Source organism: Anser cygnoides, chromosome 1 (genome assembly GCF_040182565.1).
Source record: "Anser cygnoides isolate HZ-2024a breed goose chromosome 1, Taihu_goose_T2T_genome, whole genome shotgun sequence".
Lineage (NCBI taxonomy): Eukaryota > Metazoa > Chordata > Aves > Anseriformes > Anatidae > Anser > Anser cygnoides.
The window spans coordinates 113,491,961-113,513,162 of record NC_089873.1 but is presented as its reverse complement, the minus strand read 5'-3'; the positions used below and the strand labels follow the sequence as shown (position 1 = coordinate 113,513,162).

At 38.1% G+C, this 21,202-nt stretch overlaps 1 protein-coding gene and 1 non-coding gene across 2 annotated transcripts; both read left to right on the top strand.

Annotated features, from left to right (window-relative positions):
- The first annotated feature begins 48 nt into the window (after nt 1–48).
- On the top strand, nt 49–21,104 carry CRYZL1 (crystallin zeta like 1). The gene is made up of 13 exons (XM_048071550.2): nt 49–199; nt 516–629; nt 4,075–4,152; nt 4,663–4,735; nt 5,365–5,409; nt 9,606–9,674; nt 11,648–11,781; nt 12,586–12,697; nt 16,872–16,970; nt 17,652–17,773; nt 18,257–18,362; nt 19,987–20,032; nt 20,681–21,104. The coding sequence occupies exons 2-13, from the start codon at nt 564–566 to the stop codon at nt 20,778–20,780; spliced, it is 1,050 nt and encodes a 349-aa protein (XP_047927507.1). The 5' UTR covers nt 49–199; nt 516–563; the 3' UTR covers nt 20,781–21,104.
- TRNAG-GCC (transfer RNA glycine (anticodon GCC)) lies at nt 3,192–3,262 on the top strand. Its single transcript has one exon. It is a non-coding gene; the product is annotated as a tRNA-Gly (tRNA).
- Nucleotides 21,105–21,202: the final 98 nt, after the last annotated feature.

Sequence of the window (21,202 nt, the reverse complement as noted above, 5' to 3'; positions counted from 1 at the left end):
CTTCGACCAATCCCCGTGCGGGGGGCGGGGCCCGAGCCGCGAGCGAGGCGGAAGTCCTCCTGTTGCCATGGCAACCGCCGGTCGCGGCCTAGCGGTGCCCGGGAGCCTGCCGCCGCCCGGCGCCGCCTCGCCCTGAGCCTCGGCGCCGCCCGGAGTCCCGGGGCGCGGAGCCGCTGCGGGTGCCGGCTGCCGGCCAGAGGTCAGCGCCGGGTCCCGCCCCGTTCGTCCTCCCCCTCGTAGCCTGAAGGCTCCTCGCCTTTCCCCGAGGCTGCCCGGGGGCGGCGGGCGAGCTGCGAGGGGAGACCCGAGAATGCTGGGTTGTGGGTTTTGGGGGTGCTGAACGTGAGGTGCCTCCTGGGCCCGCACCCTTGGCGCCGCCGCTGTCTGAGCTGGTCGCGCTGGGTGACACACCCCCCGTCTACATCTGCTTTGGGCTCGTAGGTCTTACGTCGCTTGCAAACAATTCGTGTTCTGTTTAGAAACATAAAGCTTTAGTTAACTTGTTTTCTTTATAGATACTGCACGAATCACAGTTTGGCTGCTGTGTCCTTTTTCGGATCACTATGAAGGCCTTGTACTGTCAGCAGAATTCACCTGGGGAGGAAGTGACCTTTGTCTTCCAGGAAAGAGTGAGTTCTGATCGTAACAGCACAATTCATCATTCAGGGGCAGGAGACCCTGGCTGAGTGCCACAAGGGTGTAAGAACACCTAGCTCTTCTTTAGACTTGAACCAGTGTTATCATTGCACAGACAGGCAGGTAAATGCAGGTAGGGCAGGAATATTGTACCATCATGATGCAGCACTTGGCAAGACCAATGATAGACTATTTTATAGACTAGTTTTGGTGACTGTGTTTTAAAAATGGGGCTTGTGAGCATAAAATAAATGACGTCTGGCTTCATATTCAGGCATATCTGTTGACTGGATTTTCTGGTCACTGAAAAAGTAGAAGTAAAGCTTAAGAAATTTGCTGTGTTTGAAAGGATTCTACCATTAACTTTCTCTCCTCTTGCAAGTTCTTTGCTCTTGGTAAAGATTGAAATCACAGTGCATCTTCCTACAACTTGAAAGAACAAGAAGACAACTAGTTTTCCATGAAATGTAGTTGAAACTATTGTACTGAAGAGCCTGTCTCTGTTTGATGTAAACATTAATTGGCTAAGTGTACACGAATTCGTGGCGTAGGGCTAAAATAGGATGTCAACAAGTGTGTGTAGATGCAGTATGGGTGTCTGAACAGTAGAAGAATGCTTATGTGGTTTCGAGGTGAATCTCTTACACATACAAAAGAAATTAATGTATACCTATGTAATATAGATAGCTCTGTATACCTATAAGCCATATATCAAAATGAAACGATATAGTATTGGTGAGACTCTTCCTTGAATAGCTGTAAAGTCACACAAGTGAGGCACATTTGATGAACTGCCTGAAGAGAAGGATGCAATAAGATGGCTGATTGTGATACTAACAAGACGCATATTCAGGGAGCAATCTTAAATCCACTTAAGCTGATTATGAAACTGTGCTTTTGCAGAAAAGGCTTGATCACCCCTCAGCAGCATGTTTTTGGTCTCTTCCTTGCAATGATTCTAAGAGTCATGCAGCAATAAGGTGAGGTAGACCAGCCTACATATCTGGTTGAGAGCTAGTAATTTTTTAGAGATTAGTTCACATCTGTTTGATGGCTTCATGACTGCTAGCTCCAGCATGGAGGAGGGGCTGGAAATATGTAGATGCTGGCAACAGGCAAGCCAGGCAGCTCTGGTACAGTCTTAGGTATGCTAAATTAGATCTTGAACTGCGCTCCTCTGTATATTCTTTGAATGACCACTTGCCTATTTAAAGCTCTTCAGATAGGAACTAACCCTGCAGGTGTCTGTATAACGACCGATACTATGGGATCCTGATCTTAAATTGAAATAAATATTGAAAAAAATGAGGAAAAGGAGAGCCAGTTGACCAAAGAGCTATTAATAGAACAGCAGTTGTTTAATGGAAAATGTGGGGCTTGGATGAAGAATAGCAAACCTTCCTTATGTGGTGATTGGTCAAATTATAATATTGATATATTTAAGTTGTGAGGTCAGGAGCCAGTTAACAGCACAAACATTTTGTTTCTTTTTGTTCCTAAGGCTTGTATTCTTGTATTCTTTTACCAAAAAAAAAAAGCAGCTTTGTTATGTGCATTGTAGCAGTACTTAGGGTCGCTGAGCTATGTATACTAAAAGGATATTTCCAAAAGAAGATGTAAGCTTGAATTTGTATAAATCCCTTAGATTATAAGTGTTGGGGGTTTGTTTTAACCAGAGATGCAGTATTCATGTAGTTCAACAGCCCACTGGCTTAGCTGTTTTGTGGAACAAAGAGTGAGAATCCACTTTGGTTTGTTTGAGGAGCAGGAGGTCAGTCTGACTGGCAAAATGCCTTCCAATTTTAAAGGAACACCATGTGTTTAGCTCAGCTGGGATGAGAAAAAGTTCATCTCAGTATTCCTCAGACAGAAGTTCCCCTTCATGTTGCTAAGCCTAGGAGAAAAGCAACAGCTGTTTGTTGGGAACAGTTTTAAAGAATAGATAAAGGAAAAGTTAAACACTTAGAGAAGATATCTTGACTTTAGAAGTAAAAACTAAGCTCTTACAACTTTCTTGTAATTGTTTCATTTTGACTCCAACAGACATTACAGGCTACAGTATAACGTGGAAATAGTTAATTTTGCCTCTAGTACCTGAGGTACCTCTTCAAAAACTGGGGAGTCACCAGTCCAGAACTCAATTTGGCTAATTAAATACTTTAAAGTAGCAGTACTCAGCTGCTTCAAATCATTTCGGGTGTCAATCCCAAAAGCAGAAGTTGGGATAGTAAGGGAAGGCTTCATTAGCAGAACGTTCTTGTATGTGAGATGCCCATCATTTGTGGGGCTCAGCACCAGTTCTTAGTGGTGCAGTTTCTTTGACATCATTGGAACTACTTGAATATTTACCTCAGTATGACAGCGCAGTATCTCAGACACTCTTGTCAAAATTCTCTTAAAATTCTCCATCACTCCTGCAATATAGTTGGAATTACATATTGAAATTCTTCCAGGTAAAGCTGTGATATTTAACTTGCAGGAACATAAAAGAAAAATAACTTTAATTGAATTTTATCAAGGTGGTCAGTTTGTAGCAGCAATATGCATTGTATCTGGCATTGGTGGTTCAGTGGTAGAATTCTCGCCTGCCACGCGGGAGGCCCGGGTTCGATTCCCGGCCAATGCAGAAACGCCCAAATTTTTGTGCCAAGAAGGCCAACAGCATCCTGGCTTACATCAGGAATAGTGTAGCCAGCAGGAGCGGGGAGGTGATCATCTCCCAGTACTCAGCCCTGGTGGGGCCGCACCTCGAGTGCTGTGTTCAGTTTTGGGCCCCTCAGTACAAGAAGGACATCGAGGCCCTGGAGCGTGTCCAGAGAAGGGCTACGAAGCTGGTGAAGGGCCTGGAACACAAGTCCTGTGAGGAGCAGCTGAGGGAGCTGGGGCCGTTTAGTCTGCAGAAGAGGAGGCTCAGGGGAGACCTTATTGCTCTCTACAACTACCTGAAAGGAAGGTGTGGGGAGCTGGGGGTCAGAGTCGGCCTCTTCTCACAGGTAACTGGTGATAGGAGTAGAGGGAACAGCCTCAAGTTGCAGCAGGGGAGGTTCAGGTTAGAAATTAGGAGACATTTCTTCTCAGACAGAGCAGTCAGGCATTGGAACGGGTTGCCCAGGGAGGTGGTGGAGTCAGTCAGTCCATGGGGGTGTTTAAGGAAAGGTTGGATGTGGTGCTTAGGGACGTGGTTTAGTGGGTGATGTTGGTAGTAGGGGGATGGCTGGACCAGATGATCTTCAAGGTCTTTTCCAACCTTAATGATTCTATGTGCTCAAAATGGTGTTTTAAATCTACTGCAATATAAGTTTTTTTTTCATTGAAAACAAATTCTTGTTCTGACTACAAGACAATCTAAAACACTGTGGGAAAATGCTTTCAAGAGCTTGAGAGGATCCTACTGGCACATTCATATTGCGTTGTATAATGTCTGTAAATTTGTCCTAGGAAAACCTTCATCCTACAAGAGACAATGATGTGAAAGTACAAGTTAGAGCCTGTGCGCTGAGCTGGATAGATACAAAGGTATTTGCTTATTTTTTTGTGAAAGCCAGGGGTGTTTACAGTTTCCGTTGAAGTTCTAAGCCAGTGCCTTATCTGGTAACTGGCACAAATCCATTTATGACATCTGAGGATATGGCTTTACCACTGAGAAACAGGGCACAGGATTGATGTGGTATTCTTATATCTCTTTAAATAAAAGGCACCTGTGATTTGGTTCCTAATTTATGGAGAAAGATCAGTTGTCACTTGTGAGCTCTTCCAGAAAAACGCTTTTATCATCCTCTGCACACTGCCTAAGTCCTAGTTTGGCTTGTCAGCTAATGACTGTTTTTATTTTTTTTATAGGCTTCTAAATTTAAATACATAAAGAAAAGTTTTAATATTAAATGAGGAATGGGTACCCCCTCCTCCCCCCATTTGGTAGTGGCCCAATTTTCCTATTGTGAATATCAAACGCTGTAAGATCATAACAAGCTTGCATATTTTGAGCTTTGGTAATAGCGGAAAGTTATAACCATTATTTTCATTTAGCTACTGTCAGAAATGAAAATGGAGAAGGAGCTTTTACCTGCTGGTCGAGAAATTTCTGGAATTGTATTGGAAGGTACGTTAGTACAATTGTCTTGTGAGTGTGTGGAGCAAGAATCAAGGTATGGTAATCCAGAACAAATAGTGTTTGCATGCTACACATTTCATAGTAGGAACTAGAATTTGTTTTCATAATGGCGCTTTCCCTAAATTAGTAATGATACTGAAATGAAAATAAAGGAACTGAGCTGTAGTGCTTGCATATCTGTTCAGAGTGATTTAAAAAAATGTACAGCAGCTTTCTAAATGAAATATACAAAGATCTTACGATCTTATCTCCACATGCTGTAATAACCTTTAATTTATTTGTAAAAAGTTCTCGTTGGAATAGGGAAGGCGTTCAGGAATTCCTGGAGTGTTTCATTTGCTTATCCATCTTTGATGCATAGTTTAAAGCCTCGATCTTTCAAATGCATGTACGTGTGTGTGCTTGCATGTAACTGTAGATGGGGTGCCAAAGTTTAGTGGAGTAAAAGATTCACTTTTGGTATGTGCATGTTTAACAGAGAACATACATTTTTCACTAGCAGGGTTTATTGAATTTTATGAGCAGTGATAAACAGTGCTCTCAATGCATGCTTAATTTCATCTCTAAACATTTATGTTCATACCTTTTTTTCCTCCTATTCATATATTCTTCGTGAGTTGGAAGAAAGGTGTCCTTTTTTCAGCCGGATGATGAAGTAGTAGGTAAGTTAACACTTGTTTGCTTTCTCAGCTAAGACTTTGAGTAATCTTTTTATAATGAATGGCTGAGCTTATAGTCGTTGCTAAAGCTACAATTGAACATGTATTTTGAAATTTCTAACTGGCGTCACATGAATAAGCACCTATAAATGAAAATTTTCGTCTAAAAGTGTTCTCCTAGGGAAGGGTTTTGGTTATAAGAGTGGAAGTTCAGGTCCCCAGCTAATGTCATCTGTCATAGTCCTACAGCATTTACCGAATCTATAAGAATATACACTAGGCATGTATATGCCTGTATAAAGAATATACATGTCCTATTAGCCATGCAAACTGAGTAATCTAAAGGCAACCATCTGAATAAATCAACAACAATCTGTAGTTGTAACACCACCTTGATGTAATTAATGCGTATCTTTTGAATTTTGTGTGCGATACAAAGTCTAGGCTTGTATTTCCTGCCTTCTTGAGGATGATATTAAAAGTACACCTTTAACTGCTACTGCTTTAACTGATAAATCTCTTCTGCAAGCATACAGGACTGTTCAGTTTCTTCTAAATCACATCAGTTCTTGACTGAGTGAAGAAATCGAGTGGTCGTAACTTGGCTATGCAAGTAGATCCACCAGTTTTAGTGGATTTCCTGAGCTGATGAAAGTAATGAACGTGCTCGGGTGTTTTGCTACATTTGCTACAAGGCCACATTTAAAAAAGAAACACTGGTTCAAGTTGCTTATTTTCTAGAATCTTCATTTTTACTGCAGATGAGAATACTTTTTTATCCTGCTCTTGAAAGTGGATTTTTTTTTTCCCACTAACTTTACTGTAGGGAGCCTGTGTTTTCTGATCCTGCTATGAGATTGTTGGCAGAGAAGCCCATCAGATGGGCAAGTGGTAATCACTGTACTTCTGTTGTTTGTTTGGGTTTTCCTGTTGAAAACAGTCTGCTAGGTCAATCACATGGAGACTTTTCAGGGCTTTTCCTGTTAGAACTTTGGCAGACCTTTTGTATCATTAGCTTCAAATTTAGCAGAATTATATGAGCAATTATTATTATTTATTCACCACAGAAAGTGTGATCTTTGCGGGTTGGAATTAGTATTCCATTTTATGGGGTGCAGAAATGGCTTTACTTTGTTTAATAAAGTAGGACAGTTATGGCCAAGCATTTTCAAGTCTTGCACATGAATAAGTTTAAATTATGAATAGTATCGTTATTGTGAACAGTATTGCTCATTTGGATGAATACCTGACATGCTCCATCTGTTGAATATTTTAAAATAACACTTGTTTCAATCAACTTCTGTTGTAGCTGAAGGAATACACTTTCAGTAAGTAATTAAGTGGAAAACTACACCTCTGAAAACTTGTCAGTGGACCTGAGAGTGCTAAGTAACATTCTGAGTGGGAGTAGTTGTAAGCCTGACATTAAGGGAATGGAATCAGTCTTGGAATCCATACTTGGGTTGTGAGAGAAGAAGAGATTCATTTTGTCTGGGTCTTTGGTTTGTCCAAGTTCTCTGGGTTTTTTATTCTTGAATAATGAATGCTTGCAAATGCAGGTACAGAATAAGTGGAATTACACTTATGGAAAGAGGAAGATAAAGAAAACAGCATAAAAAACTTTAGCCGTGAAAGAAAGAAAACACGCTTTTCTTATTTTGAAATACTGATATCTCTTTCCATTTCCTTTCAGACAGCTGTTCATCCTTACGTATCCAATATAGTTGCTATAAAGTCAAAACACGGGAGTGAAATATTTCCTTTCTATAGTAAATTTTTCCTAGAAGGCACACTTCCCAGTTATTGTTGGTGAGAGCTTATTTGTAATTAATGAATGAGCACTTTTAAAAGGAAATGAGCAACTGCCAAATGATTTGGTTACTTGTGTACTTAATAACATCAAACAGTCCCAAAATAATTGTCAGAAACACATCCACTTAAATTTTACCAAAAAGCTTGTCTTTCTATCAAAGAATACAGTCCTGGTACATACATCTTACTGTGTGTATCAGTAATAATGTGGTAATACAGTTCCCATTTATAAATCTACTCTTTCATGTGAAAATAATACTGTGTTCACTGGAACTACCTGGTGTGTTAAACCTTTAATCTGTATCTAAAATCATACCAAGAATTGTTTCTCCCTTTTAAAGTTATTTTTTCCTGATCCTTCTTTTACCTTCCAGAAGAGATTTCTTTGTCTATGTAGCATATTCTCTTAAACACAGTCTTCTGTTTGGTTAAGATATATACCGGAGTATAACCTCAGACCTGCCATTTTGAGATACTACTTGACAAGGAGTCAAGAATGTCAGCTTTGTTTGTTGCTCTCAGCATCTTTTAGCAATCAGTTATACCATGTTGCTCATTAAAATGAGTGCAGGAGAAATTATCTGGAGAGCTAAATCAGCTGTAAATACTTGGAGACATGTACCTAAATATAATATGTATCTGCTTAGAAATTATGATGGTTAGACAGTTTGAGTGTCAGTTCTTCTCCATGCCTCATTACTAAATAGATAAATGCATAAAAGCCCTATGCTACGTGGAGCATTTCTGACAAATAAGGTGAAAAATCTGATTTTGTACTTGTGTCAAACGCTTGATGCGTATAGCATATATAAAATAAAGGTCTATACTTAATGTTGGAGCTTCTGGAAGCATTATGAGGTATACTGGCTTAAGAAGGTCAAGGACACAGTTCTTTAAGATGTCATATCTCCTATGCTAAACATAAGGGTCATTTTCCTGAATGGTTGTAGAGACCCTGAAATCAATGCAAGCTGACAGCAATGTATAATGACACCTTGGAGGCTGAAACATACTAGAGTCTCTAGTGTTAGAAGATAATGCGGCTTGTACCTGAACTTTTTTCATCTGTCTAGAAAAGGAACGTCTTCATGTAATATTCATTCTGCTCTTTTTTTTTCTCTGTTATAAGAATGCAAACTTTTTTAGGTGCCAAGGCTATTATAGTTTGCTATAAAGATATCTTCTATAGTTTATAGTCTATATAATAAACTATTTTATAGTTTACTATAAAGATATCTTCATTTGGAGTATGATACTGTATTAATCATCAGTGATGCTTTAGGATAGAGGATATTTCTTAGGGGCATTCTTTATATTTAATATTTTGTATGTTAAATTAGAGGATGACTAAGTGTGAAAGTAAAATCAAATTGTTCGTGATGTTGTAAGAAAGTGTGTTCTGAGATTCTTGCCCTTCTTGCGTTATTTCCTAATTGCATAACAGCTGCTGTAGATAGCTACTTTGAGCTTTTTATTGTTGTTGTTCCATAGAAAAAGCCTTGAAAGATCTGCAGATGTATATTGCAGCACATGTTTTTGAATGGGAGTTGTGAAAGAGTGGTGGAAATAGCAGCCAGATTTGCTAAGGATTATCAGCTGAAGCCCTTGCTTTGGTCTAAGTGGAGTAGAAGAGTTGGGTGGGAGAGGGGGAAGAATATTAAGTGTTTTGCCCAGGAAAGAGGGCACTTACATTCAGAGGACTGGATGCCAGAACCTACTGCTCATGAATCTCCTTCTTTGCCCAGTGGAGGGAAAAAGCACTGCTGTGACCAGGATGGATTCTTCTGTCCATTCTGTTTGTTTTCTGTCTTCTGTGGGTGTTTTTTACCTTCAGTTTCTCTTATGTGTTGCATCTTTTCAGAATTTATGCTCACTCTTTCTTGCTTGTTCTTCCTCTGCTTCTCTCTGTCCTTTTTTGTTGCCTTTGTTAACAACATGCTTACCTCTAGTCTTCTGTTCTAGTGCCTGTAGCTGTAACGTAGCGTGGTCTGTGCCCATCTGCAACATGAGAGCTCAATTGTCATTCTTGTTAGCCATGGTCCAGAGCGGAAAGTGGAGCACTAATCAGAGTGAGAGAAGTGTGAAATGAGTTCAGACATGACCTGACAAAAATCAAGGGTGCCAGTAGTGAAAATCATTCAGTAGTGTCCCCATTTTTTATCCACTCAACCTCAAAGTGCTTTTTGGAGCACCTCTGGAACTATCTTGTGCACTGTGCCCACAGTGATTACAGGGTGTTACCTCATCAAGTTCTCTTAACCTGTCATAAACCTGACAAGAGGGCAACTGATCCACAGACGTAGTGGGACTAACAATTTCATTAGGAGCTTGTTTTGGTTATAATGTAGGCTTGCTTGAAATTAAAGGTCTATGTTCATTTTTTCCAGGAATTTTGCCCCTGGATTCTGAAGAGTCTGGTCTTTGTGAAGTTGTTCTAGTTCATGAGCATTATTTGGGTATGTAGTTCATGTGTTTTGCTAATATTTACACTTACTGTACCTTTAGAATTCAGTTTCGCTTTTGTAATAGGGAGTTAAGTCACTTGGACTTTGGGGCAAACTTGTGTACCAGCATTCAGACATCCTGTCTACTCCACCTATTCATAAAAGCTTTGAATACCATGTACCTCAAAGGCTTTTTATTTGCTGTTATCTTTTAAGGGGTTAATGTTTTGTCTAAACCATGCAAGCTGACTCATCTTTTTTTATTTCCTTCTAACTTCCCTTCTTGTTGCTTCACTTTTTTTTCTCCATTTTTCTCACCTCCTCTGACAAAAAAAATTTAATAAGAATTTTTCGTCACTTTGACCCAATTCAGGAACATCACTTGTGACTGAACTAACAGATGGGATGAAATCAGCAGACTAGAAGCTGGAGAAAGGAATTTTCAGAGGATCAGGGAAAACCCTGTGTTGAAACTTTTTTCAACTATCGTGACTTTCCAGTTTCCCCTTCCTGGGCTTAGAGTGCCTTAATGTATAGAATACTGAATTTGGGATTCTGTGCTTCTCCTGACTGTTTGTTGTATTCCTTTGAGTAACCTGCTCTTGCTCAAACTAGTTTGTGTTTCTGTGACTGTCCGATGAATTCATCTTCTACAGTTAAGAGGCAACTCCTTTAAATTTGTTTATGCCAATACTAAATCCCTTCTTTTGCTGTTTAAAATAAGTCAAGATCCTTTCCATGTTGTTGTTTTTAATATATTTGAGGCATAACTCAACATAAACAATACTTGTTTGGAAATGAAGTCTTCCTGACTAGCTTTGGCAGGTTCTGAAAGGGAAGCTGTGGACTCATGGGGATGAAAAACATTTGTTCTTTCTAACATTTCAAAGTACAAATCCCGAGACGTGTGCTTATAACTATATTTATGATTAACTATAGGCAGAAAATGTTTGGGACTTTTTTTTTATACCTTCAATACGTTACTTTGTGCTTAGTAGTATCAGCTGCTACAAGTGTTAATGCTGATGATAATCCCTATAATTTTTTTTCCAGCACATAGATAAATGATCCTAGGTGATTGCATTGCTTATGTTCCTGTACAGCTCCCCCGATTCAGGCTAAACTGCCGATTCTTAAGCCTAGAGGCAGACCGGACTCTTCCATTCTTCCTTTCTAGTGCCTTAAGAGGCTGATGCTTGTTTATTCAGTTCTGTGACAGACTTTTTTTTTTTTTTTTTGGTTAGTATCAAGCTGTCTGCTAAATCATGTAAATTGCGTACATTAAAAATGATACTTGAACTTGGGATTTCTAGCTGACAAAGCTGTTTGCTAATTTTACCTCCCCAGGCGTTTAAGCATGTGGATAGAATGGGAAAACACTTTCTCCTGTAGATAGAGACAACAGAGAATAGATGACAAGTAATGTTATCTTGACCTTCATTTCTCTCAGAACGTGCTATAACCTCCAGAAGCTGTTTATGCCCATGGATTATGAAGTAGAGAGAAGATTATAATCTATAGAGAAAGAATTATGAACTCATGGGGTGGACCTTGCATTGTATGTTCTCAGTATCAGAATCCTCCTTGTGAAAAGAAGAGACCTCCTCAGATTTTTTTCTGTCAGGTGGTTATGGTAGGAGTGGGTCTTTTTTCTTTTTTCCCGTTTAAATGCTGTACTTGTGTGTGAATGTGCTCACAAGAGTACTGCAGAAGCAAGCTGATTATTCTCAGAATAACAATCACCTTTTCTACTTCGAGTTCTTGCAGTCCTTCTAACACTGCCATGAGCCACAACATTGGAATATTGCCTTTGTGAAATAGATTATAATTACATTTATAGATGATTTGACTTGTATAATTTTCTTTCATGTTCTAGAAACTGATGAAGCCTAACAATCATTCAGATTGAAATGTTGGGGACTTGGTGTTTTTTCCCATCTGTTTTTGTGTTGTTGTTCTTTTTTTTTTTTTTTTCCCCAAAATAGTTCATAAACCAGAAAAAGTTTGCTGGGTTGAAGCAGCAGGGACTGTTCGTGACGGCGTCCGAGCATACACAGCTTTACACTACCTTTCCCAAGTCTCTCCTGGAAAAAGTGTCCTTGTAATGGATGGAGCAAGTGTAGGTAACAACTGCGCAATAACAATTTTGGTACAGATTGCCTCTGCAGTAAATAACTGTCTTATCTCCAGAAACACTGGATTTCTTACAACATACTAAACTTACGAACTCTCTATTCTATTCCTGGCAGCGCGCTTAGCTTAATGGATTAGTAGGAAGGGCCCTCCCACATAAGATGCTGAGCCAAGAATACAATCTTCTACATGTTGTGTGGGTCGTGAAGAGGTAGTTCTTTTCTGCTCTTTTACTTTGAGGGGTTTTACCCTAAGCCTTCAGGTGTAACTGGGGGAAAGTGCCTTAATTTTTTATTCCTTTCCCACTGCTGCTTTTCAACTTCTCTCAGATATGAATAATTTCATTTGCATTCCTGCAGTCCTTATTGCTAATGAAGATGTGGAGCTTGCCACAGCCAAGATTTGCTAATGTAAATGCAGCTGGAGCTGTTTTCTTGGTAGCACTTCATCCTTCAATAATCGAGCAAGCCCAAAGCTAAAAGTTGCAATTGCAGTTACAGTACTTAAGTTTCTAAAGTAGGATCTGAGCTATTTTGGTGAAGAGGAGAACTAGTTAACTCCTAAAAAATTGTTCATGGCTTCTAGTACAGGGAAAGACTTCTTTGGCTTCATTTGAAACAGAAGCAGATCTGCAAATATTCAAATTCTTGGTTCAAATTTTATTAAAGGACTAAGTTCACTTCTGGTTACTCTTCTGACTTCTCCTGAATGGCCTTTGCAATATAACATTTCTTAGAGTGCATCAAATCGTTACTGTAAATAAGCCCATCTACCTTCTTTTCTTCTGCAGCCGTTTGGTACAATAACTATTCAGTTAGCACAACATAGAGGAGCTAAAGTAATATCTACTGCCTACAGTCTTGAAGATAAGCAGTTCCTGGAGAGGCTGAGACCTGCTGTGGGTAAGTTGTATCCTTCAGTGCTAAAGTTTATGCTTAAGGAGAAATTCTTGAAATATATTTTTAAACTAGAAGCTTATTTCAGTAGCTGAAAACTAAAATGCAAATTTATAAATAGTCTAATTAAATAGTCTTAAAATGCATTTTGTACTTCATACTTATTTAACATCTGGTTTTGGTGTATTTAATGGAATTTTTCTTCTTCATTTACATTTTATTCTTTGTAATCCATTATTATGGTGATGTCTGTCTGTAAGTACTTTCCATCTCACGTACTAGGGCTATAGTTCTGACTTTTGGCCTAGCCACTCAGAAATGTTTTCACTTTGTGAAAGTGTTTCCTGTGAACAAGAAGAAAGCATTACTAAATCACCAGTCTCACAGTTTGTAATCTATGTACCTGAGTCAGAGTTCAGATGTAATCATATACTTGAGATAAATTATTAATCAGACTCTAATTTCTTCTAATAGTGTTTTATCTAGCTGTGGCAGCTGTTTCAAGTACTGTTGTAACTGTAAAATGATGCATGTTTTACAGTAGTCAGATGCTCAAAGGCTTTGTTGGATTTTCCTATTTGCTAAATGAGCTTTGCATTAGGTATAATACTTACATTCATCTGTGACTTCTATTTCTACCCTGTTAATTACGTTTTCTGTCTCGTCCCCCCTCCTTCATAAATAACAGTGCCATTTGAAACATGGGAGAAGGCTCTGGAAAATATACTGGCATCTTTTTTGACCAAAATTTTTTTTTTAATCCACTTCTGTAGAGTTGAGGAAAGTAGAATATTTCTTTATCCAGACTGTTCTAAAATAATGGGTGGCATTGCAAATCCAAATTCATTGCAGTCCACAAATTCTGCTGTACAGCAATCAAAAGGTTAAAACTAGTGTCTGATTCTTCTTCCTCCTCAAAATGCAAAGGCTGCACAGTATAATAAGCAAGTTAGCATTTTTAAGTGTATGATTTTTTTGTCATTTAAAGAAATATATGTAAAAGTAGAGGTGGTTGTTGTAAGAATGCCTAGTGTGAGGGGGAACTTTGTGTGTTCAGTTACATCTACATATGTTACAGTCGCATCAAAATATGTATGAGTTGAGTTGAGATCTGATTTTAAAAGATAATGTCAAGGTTAACTGTCCCCGACTCTGACTCCTTTCCTCTTTGTTGTTTTGCGTAGTAAAATTATTTACAATCTTGGCTTTCCAAGTGGAGAATTACCAGCAGTTTTGAAATCCTGTCTCTTGGTCTGAGTGACTAAAAACAGGCATTACTGATATGCAGGTGCACATACTATTGTCCTTGTGTTCTCCCTGCTGGCTCAAGAATTTTAAGCTAGCAGAGGGATGGAATAAGCCAGAGAGCTGCTCTTTAGACACCGAGAGAACGGAGTTCTTGTCAATTTTGATTCCTTTCTGGCTCCTGAGAACAGAACTGGCAGTGGAAGCACAGAGACAACACAGTGTGCATGTGCATTCCGGGGCTGCACATTCACACACATCTGCAGGGCTGGGCAGTGATTCACTTCCAGCCTACCAAGTGAGTGTTTTCTCTTCCAGTAGTAGCTCTGGAGTGCTGATAATGCGGCAGGAAGTGGAGTGCTGTGCAGAGGTTATTACACAATAAGAGGGAGAAAAACATTTTTAGCTGTCTGACATAACGATCTTCAACAGGGTAGTGCAAAGTTTTGTGCTGGGAATGTAACTGTTCCTTTAAAGAACCCGCAGGCTTGCACCTAGATTTTTATATTGTCTCATTTTTTTCGCAGCTTGACAAAAATAGTTATTTTTCCTTTTATTTCAGAAGTCTATTTTTTTTACTGTAGTAGAAGACACTACAGACACCAGAACGTAAAGCATTTTGTGAATGCTGTCAATATCTAGAGGTTTGTTATGCCAGCTGCAACAGGGTAAAAGAGTAAATACAAAAGACCTTCTAAAATTTCACTTCGTAATATTGGATTCATTTTGCTGAGATGAGAACTTTAATAGGTAAGAAAGGACGCAGCAATTTTATTATCCTAACCCTGTCAGCGTAGGCTAATATGACATTGGTTTGCATGGCGTACTTGCTTTTTTAAATTATATGAGTGTTAATACAAATGCAATAAGTAGTCCAAGTGTTGCTAGAGATAGCTCAGCCAGCTTGCTTCTACTGTCTGTGGGTGCAGGTTTTTTCAGTTTTGAGTTTGCTTGGTGGCTTTTTGTTTTGCTTTTAGTACAAGTCTATCAGCTGACCATGAGCCACGGTTGGTGTTATCAGTAAATATGTCATAACTAACTGCCTCGTGAAATGGTTGAAACAACTGCCTCTTGTAGCAAGAAGGCTGTTGCACGTATTGCTCATGTGTGTACTTGTTTTACAACCATAGGAGTTTAGTTTAGCAGTTTTGCAAATGTTGGGGGAACATAGACATTAAGGGAAGAAATTCTGAATTGCAACTTCATTTCAAGTAGAGATATAACCTGAGTACAGCATTAAAAGGAGAAATCATTTGAGTGTGACTGAAGTAGAAGTTCAAGTTTATGTTTAAGGATTTGTATTTAAACTAACAGGAGGGGGTCTTCACATGCCTTCAGTAATCTCTGAAATAAATATAATAGTAGTATGAAAAGAACTATAATGAATTTTGAAGTGCTGATGCCCATGTTTCAGACTAGAGTCAAAATGTTAAATAATGTGGTAAGTTACTGATGGAGAACAGCAGGCATATACATGTACACATACACCTGTATGCATATACACATAAACATGTATTTATTCTGCTCCCTACGTTACCCCCTCGCTTTGTTTTTTTTGTTTTGTTTTTTTTGTTTTGTTTTTTTTTGTTTGTTTGTTCTAAACCCAATATTGAACTTTCAGTGAATGTTTCTGGTAAGAACTCGTCTGAGACTTCATGGCTGTCTTGACTGCGTTCAGTAAACCAAGTAGCAGATCTTTTGTATGGCAGTTCTCGAACTATGTAGCAGATGTTGCCGGGTGAGAGTAAACTCTGGAAACAGGCAGTGGAAATATTAGTATTTCTACTTCTCATCAGCCGTGAAAGAAGAGAGAAACGGAAGCCTTTTTGCTAGTCAGAATAATGTTAGTTTAGAAGTTGCACAAGTCACAGAAGGAGAAACTGAAACAATTTACAAACGTTTTGTGAGAAATTTGTCCTAAGTTACAGAAGACTGTAGAAAATGATATAACTTGATTCTCAGCCTTTTCCATACTGAAGAAATAAAGTACTGGAGAGAAATTGTTTCAGTGTTTTGCTGGGAAGGAAATTGAACAGCATTTTGATGGGTACCATTTGAACCACTGGATTGACTTAAGTAACCGAACTGAATTTTTGCTAAACAGAAATCAGAAAGTGGCCAAACTGATTAAACTATTTCCTTTTGATAGTGAGATTTTTAGTCTATTAAATCAAAATTGTTCTTAAGAAGTGAAACTACATTGATAGATTATTTTTTTTTACACCATGTCAATTTGCCTTGTTGAGAAAATAACTTTAAGTTCTTGACTGGGGAAACTAATAACAAAGGACAATGATCGGTTTCTTCATAAGAACAATCAAGTCAATGGCTCATTAGCAACTGAATTTATTGGGCTTTTACGTGTTTACTTCTGACATGAGAGACAGAACTCCATGCCAGGGAGAATAGGTTTTTGTTTCCCACTGTTGTGGAAGCAGGGGAAGGGCTCTGCAAGGGATTAGCAAGAAGAGGTGTTTATGTAAAGTAAGGGAAGGAAGCTGTGCTTGTAAAAGTCTCCCAAAGCATTATATTGCTGCAATTATCAGTCTGATAGATGATTTGAAAGTTGGAGACATGAAATAAGGTACTTCCTTATCTCCTGGCCGCTCCAGAACCTGGTATTTTTGAAGGAAGTTTGAAAAAAAAAGTTAGCATAGTAAAGAATGACCTTACAGTAGGATTCTAATTCTTGTAGCCGCATACTTTATCCTGACAAAAATAAGAAACGGACTGGAGTTTTACTTCTGGATTAATCTAATACTTATTTTTTGGTGTTGATTTTGCACTGTATTGGAAAATGAAAAACAATACGTTGACTTAGCTTTTTGGCTTAGCTGTAAACTTGCTCATAATACTTACAGAAAGTAGGAACTCTTCTGCTGTGAATCTAAACGATATTGTTATTGCTACTGACCAAATGTGCCGCTTTGTCTAGCCCGAGTGATAGATGTGTCGAACGGGAAGATAGATGTGGCAGAAAGCTGCTTGGAAGAAACAGGTGGCCTGGGAGTGGATATTGTAGTAGATGCTGGAGGTAAGTAACTGATGAGAACCTGGTCTTCAGAGTAGCGTTAAGTGTTTTTGATTATTGTTTCCAAGTAGTATAGGTGGAAGCTGCATCACCTCAGAAGTTATACATTTAACTGCTTGATCCCATGTAATTTTATGCATGTAACTTTACTCAATAGATCTCCTTAAGGTCTCCTCATATCACCCTCTAGTGGAAGTATCTAATAATGTTGGTCAACAGCTAAATTTGTCTGAAGTATTTCTCAATTTAAAGCTGAAAAGAAACGTTTTTAAAAGTAGAGCTATGACATCATTGTTTACGTTACCTTAGTTTAATAATCTAAAACAATTGTAATAGTTGAAAAGTCTGAAGTTACTATTTTTAGCTGAAATAATTAAAGAACTTCTTAGACTTCCACTGAAATGTCTTAAAAGTAATACGTATTTAATTTCATGAATCTTCTGCTTTCTCAGGTATTTTCATGAGGCTAACAGCATAACAGAATTACAGTGCTGTTCCAGAGAGCCATCGTTGATTGTGTGTATTCATATGCATAGATTGCAACTTGTTTTGTACCTTAAGACAAAAGACTGTAAAAGAATCCCAGGATATATGGTTTTCAGTACAGGAAGAGATAAACACTTCATTTTCAACAGTGACTGCTTTCTTCTGAACTTGAATGTATTTGTTCTCTTATTTTTCCAGTGAAATTATATAGTGCTGAAGATGAATCAACTTCAAAATCACAGTTGCTGCCTCATAAGCATGATATCATCACTCTGCTTGGTGTTGGGGGACACTGGATAACAACAGAAAGAAATCTTCAGGTAAAGATGCTGTGTCAGCAAACTAGTTTGTCCCACAATAGCTATATGAATGTGCCTGAGCTTCTGTCGTGGCTGAATGGCTCCCCACTGGTAAATAACATCAATTTTTACTTAAGAAAACGTTCATACCCAGAAAATGGAAAGCATTCAGCTTTAGTATTTTTTATTTTATTTTACTCTGTGACAATTTTGGGGCTGTCTTCTCTAACATAGTAAGTTAATAGCTTGGCTATACCAAGGAAATATTAAAGGATCTATTTTGTTTAGCTCAGAATATTAAACTGGCCAGACAGAAGAGTGTCATTGAAAACTAAATATTACAAGCTTGTTTCACTTGTTTGAAGAATAGTCAAAGGGTGTATTGTGTTTGCTTGCTTACTTGCCTGTGGTTTTTTTAACCATAAATATAAAATAACCTTTATTTTTAACCTTTATTTTTGTAAAGGGAAAGATAATGAAATATTTTTCTTCATTTTGGTTAAGCTGGATCCTCCAGATAGCCATTCCTTGTTTCTTAAAGGAGCCACCGTCTCCTTTCTGAACGATGAGATATGGAACTTGTCCAATATACAGCAAGGGAAGTATCTCTATATCCTTTTGATGGTAACTGAATACTGACTGTTAAGGAATGGGTGACAATGTAACAGAGAAATTAACTAATACATTCTCTTCTACTCACACCTGTAACCTAAGGCTTAAAGATCAGCACAGCTTCAATGTAACTGAAGTATAACAGGTTTGTGTTTTAAGCAAGTCCTGGTATTCCTTCTAAGTACACGCTTCATTAAAAGTAGTGGTGAAACATAACACATTCTGGAGAAAGTAGTGTTTTGGTTTGAGACTGAGCCAATTAATTGAAGCTTTAATTCTGCAGGTTTTTACATTATACATAAAGATTTTGGAATACAGTCAGTTTATCTGTAAAAGTTAAAATATTTTGGCTTCATAACCTTTCTCTTACTTGCAGTGTTATGTACATAACATGTCACTGAGCAAAGGTGTGGGTGTGGAAAGAGGAGTGACTCCTTCATTTGCATTACCTCTGTTTGGTCTAAAGGAGCTGGACTCTGAGCTTTTTGCTAGCAGCACAGTTTTCAGTGGATTGCTTCAGGTAATAGAAGGTTTCTTTACGGCTTTAAGGACCCTCCCTGTTCTGTACTGCAGCTTATGAGATTGCTGAATCACTTTTGCAGTTTAGCAGAACAGCAGAGGCAGGTGAGGATTAAGTCATTATATTTGAGAAAGGACTAACTATATTGCAGGGAAGCCCTCCCCTCCTCCACTAAACTCTAAAGTAGATTAGGCAAGGTCAAGCACACTGAGGAACTATTTATGGGATATAGGTTATCATAAATGGTTTAATCTTTTGGTATTTCTATTGAATGCTTACCAAGTAGTTATCCACATATTATAAAAAAAAAAAAAAAAAGTAATCTGACTAAAACTGTGGTGTGTTTTTTTTTGTGTGTGTCATCTCCCATGGTATCTTTAGTAATAACAGTATGTTTTATCACCACAGGCTTTAAAAGTTGATAGGAAAAATCTGCTTTTAGATATCTACATCATGTGCAATTCCTGAGTCTATGGCCTGAATAGTTTCTGAAGAAATCACAAGATGATAACTTTTTAAAAAGGCTTGAGATTCAAATGTTAACCATATTGCTCTTAAAATGAAGGAAGGAACATTTTTTTTTTTTTAGTTTCATATAAACTCTAAATAGAGGGTCATCTATTGCATTGACACGAGTGTTACTCATTAGCTAAGAGAATCCTTAAAAGTGCACAATGTTGCTCCAAGAATTTACAAGCTCTGCTACACTCCAATTTTATTATGATTTTTACCTTTGATTTCTCTATGAATAAAAGGGATAGTTTAACTGTTACCAAAATCAATCATTTTTATTTCGCACAAAAAGTGCGGTTACCATTCCGATTAATTAGTGTTGTACTTACTGCAGACTGCATTTGTCTGTCTTAACCCTTTGCTTTATTTTATTAAGTTATATTTTCTATATTTAATTTCTACATGCTATTGTAGGAAAGGTTATTTCTGATACATACATAAATCTGATCTAATGATTGGAGTTAAGGTTAATTTTCCTTCTGTCTTGATCCTGTTGGTTTTATGTAAATACAGAGCTCTTACCAATAAACCTGATGGTTGAAAGAATTATTTGTAGATACACTGTTACCTTGACAGACCTCTTAGATACGCATTTTAGAAGACATAATGGAGAAATTATCAAGTAGCGTTTTCAGGTGAGATGATTATTTTTCTTTATTCAGCCTTTGGAGTAATCTCTTGCCAGTGCTGTACTGAAAATTTATATTGAGATGCTGAGGAAAAGATGCCTCAAATAGCTTACATGGTTCTGTTTATGGTCTGTTTGTAATATAGCAGGCTAAGCATAAGGAATTTGGTAAAACCCCAGATTTTGCTGATGCTAATTTAACAGAGGCAGCACATTCTTTTCTTGGCGGAGGAAGAACATATATCTGTCTGCTCAGCAGTGTGTCTGATTGAGAAATGGTGCTGGCTATAAAAGACAAGAGATTTGTCTAATATTTGTTTGTAAGAGTGACAGCTTCTCTAGATATGAAGATAACCATAATAAGGTGGAAATGGAAGATCCTTTCTATTAATGCTCAACAGTATTGCTGTTGAGCAAAAGCCTCTCCACCACCTTTTCCCTGTAAGAAGGATATCTTTTAATTAAAACTTCTCTTTCCCGTTTGCTTTAAGGCTCTTTCTTTCTTCTGCAAACCCAAGCAAAGCTATAAAACTTTTATTGTGTTTAAGGAGTAAAGTTTGCATAGCGAAAGTAAAGTCTATAGCAGTAGTCCTAGAATGTTTCTGTTGATCTGAGCATGCCCAGCAGACATTTCTGACATACTGTTCCATTTTAGGCCTCAACTGGATGAACCAATCCCATTGTATGAAGCCAAAGTTTCTATGGAAATAGTTCAGAAGAATCAAGCAAGAAAAAGACAAGTCATTCAGTTCTGACACATAATTTCCCAATTTCTAAGCCTGTGGAAGATAAAGAAACATAATGTATTTAAGAAGTAAATGAGTGTACACTTTCAAATAATTCTGTAACCAGAATTTAAAGATCTTTTGTACCTCGGCACAAATGGTCTGTGAAGTTCCTGAGACTTCAGAGGGTTTTATTGGGATCCAGTTAAGCAAAATGTTTCTATCAGCAACTTCTAGAGACAGTCTTGACACACAAATCTTGACTGCCCTGCTTGCTTTACAAATGTCAGTAACAGCTATGTGCAACCTCATTTGTTGTTTTTCAACCATAAGAAATTAAACTGGAAAAAAATGCTGGTTTGGTTTAGTTCTCCCTTCTCCGGCCCCTACCAATAATTCCCTTCATATTTCCTTTTTCTTTTTGACTACGTTGAGACTGAGCACTGCCTGTA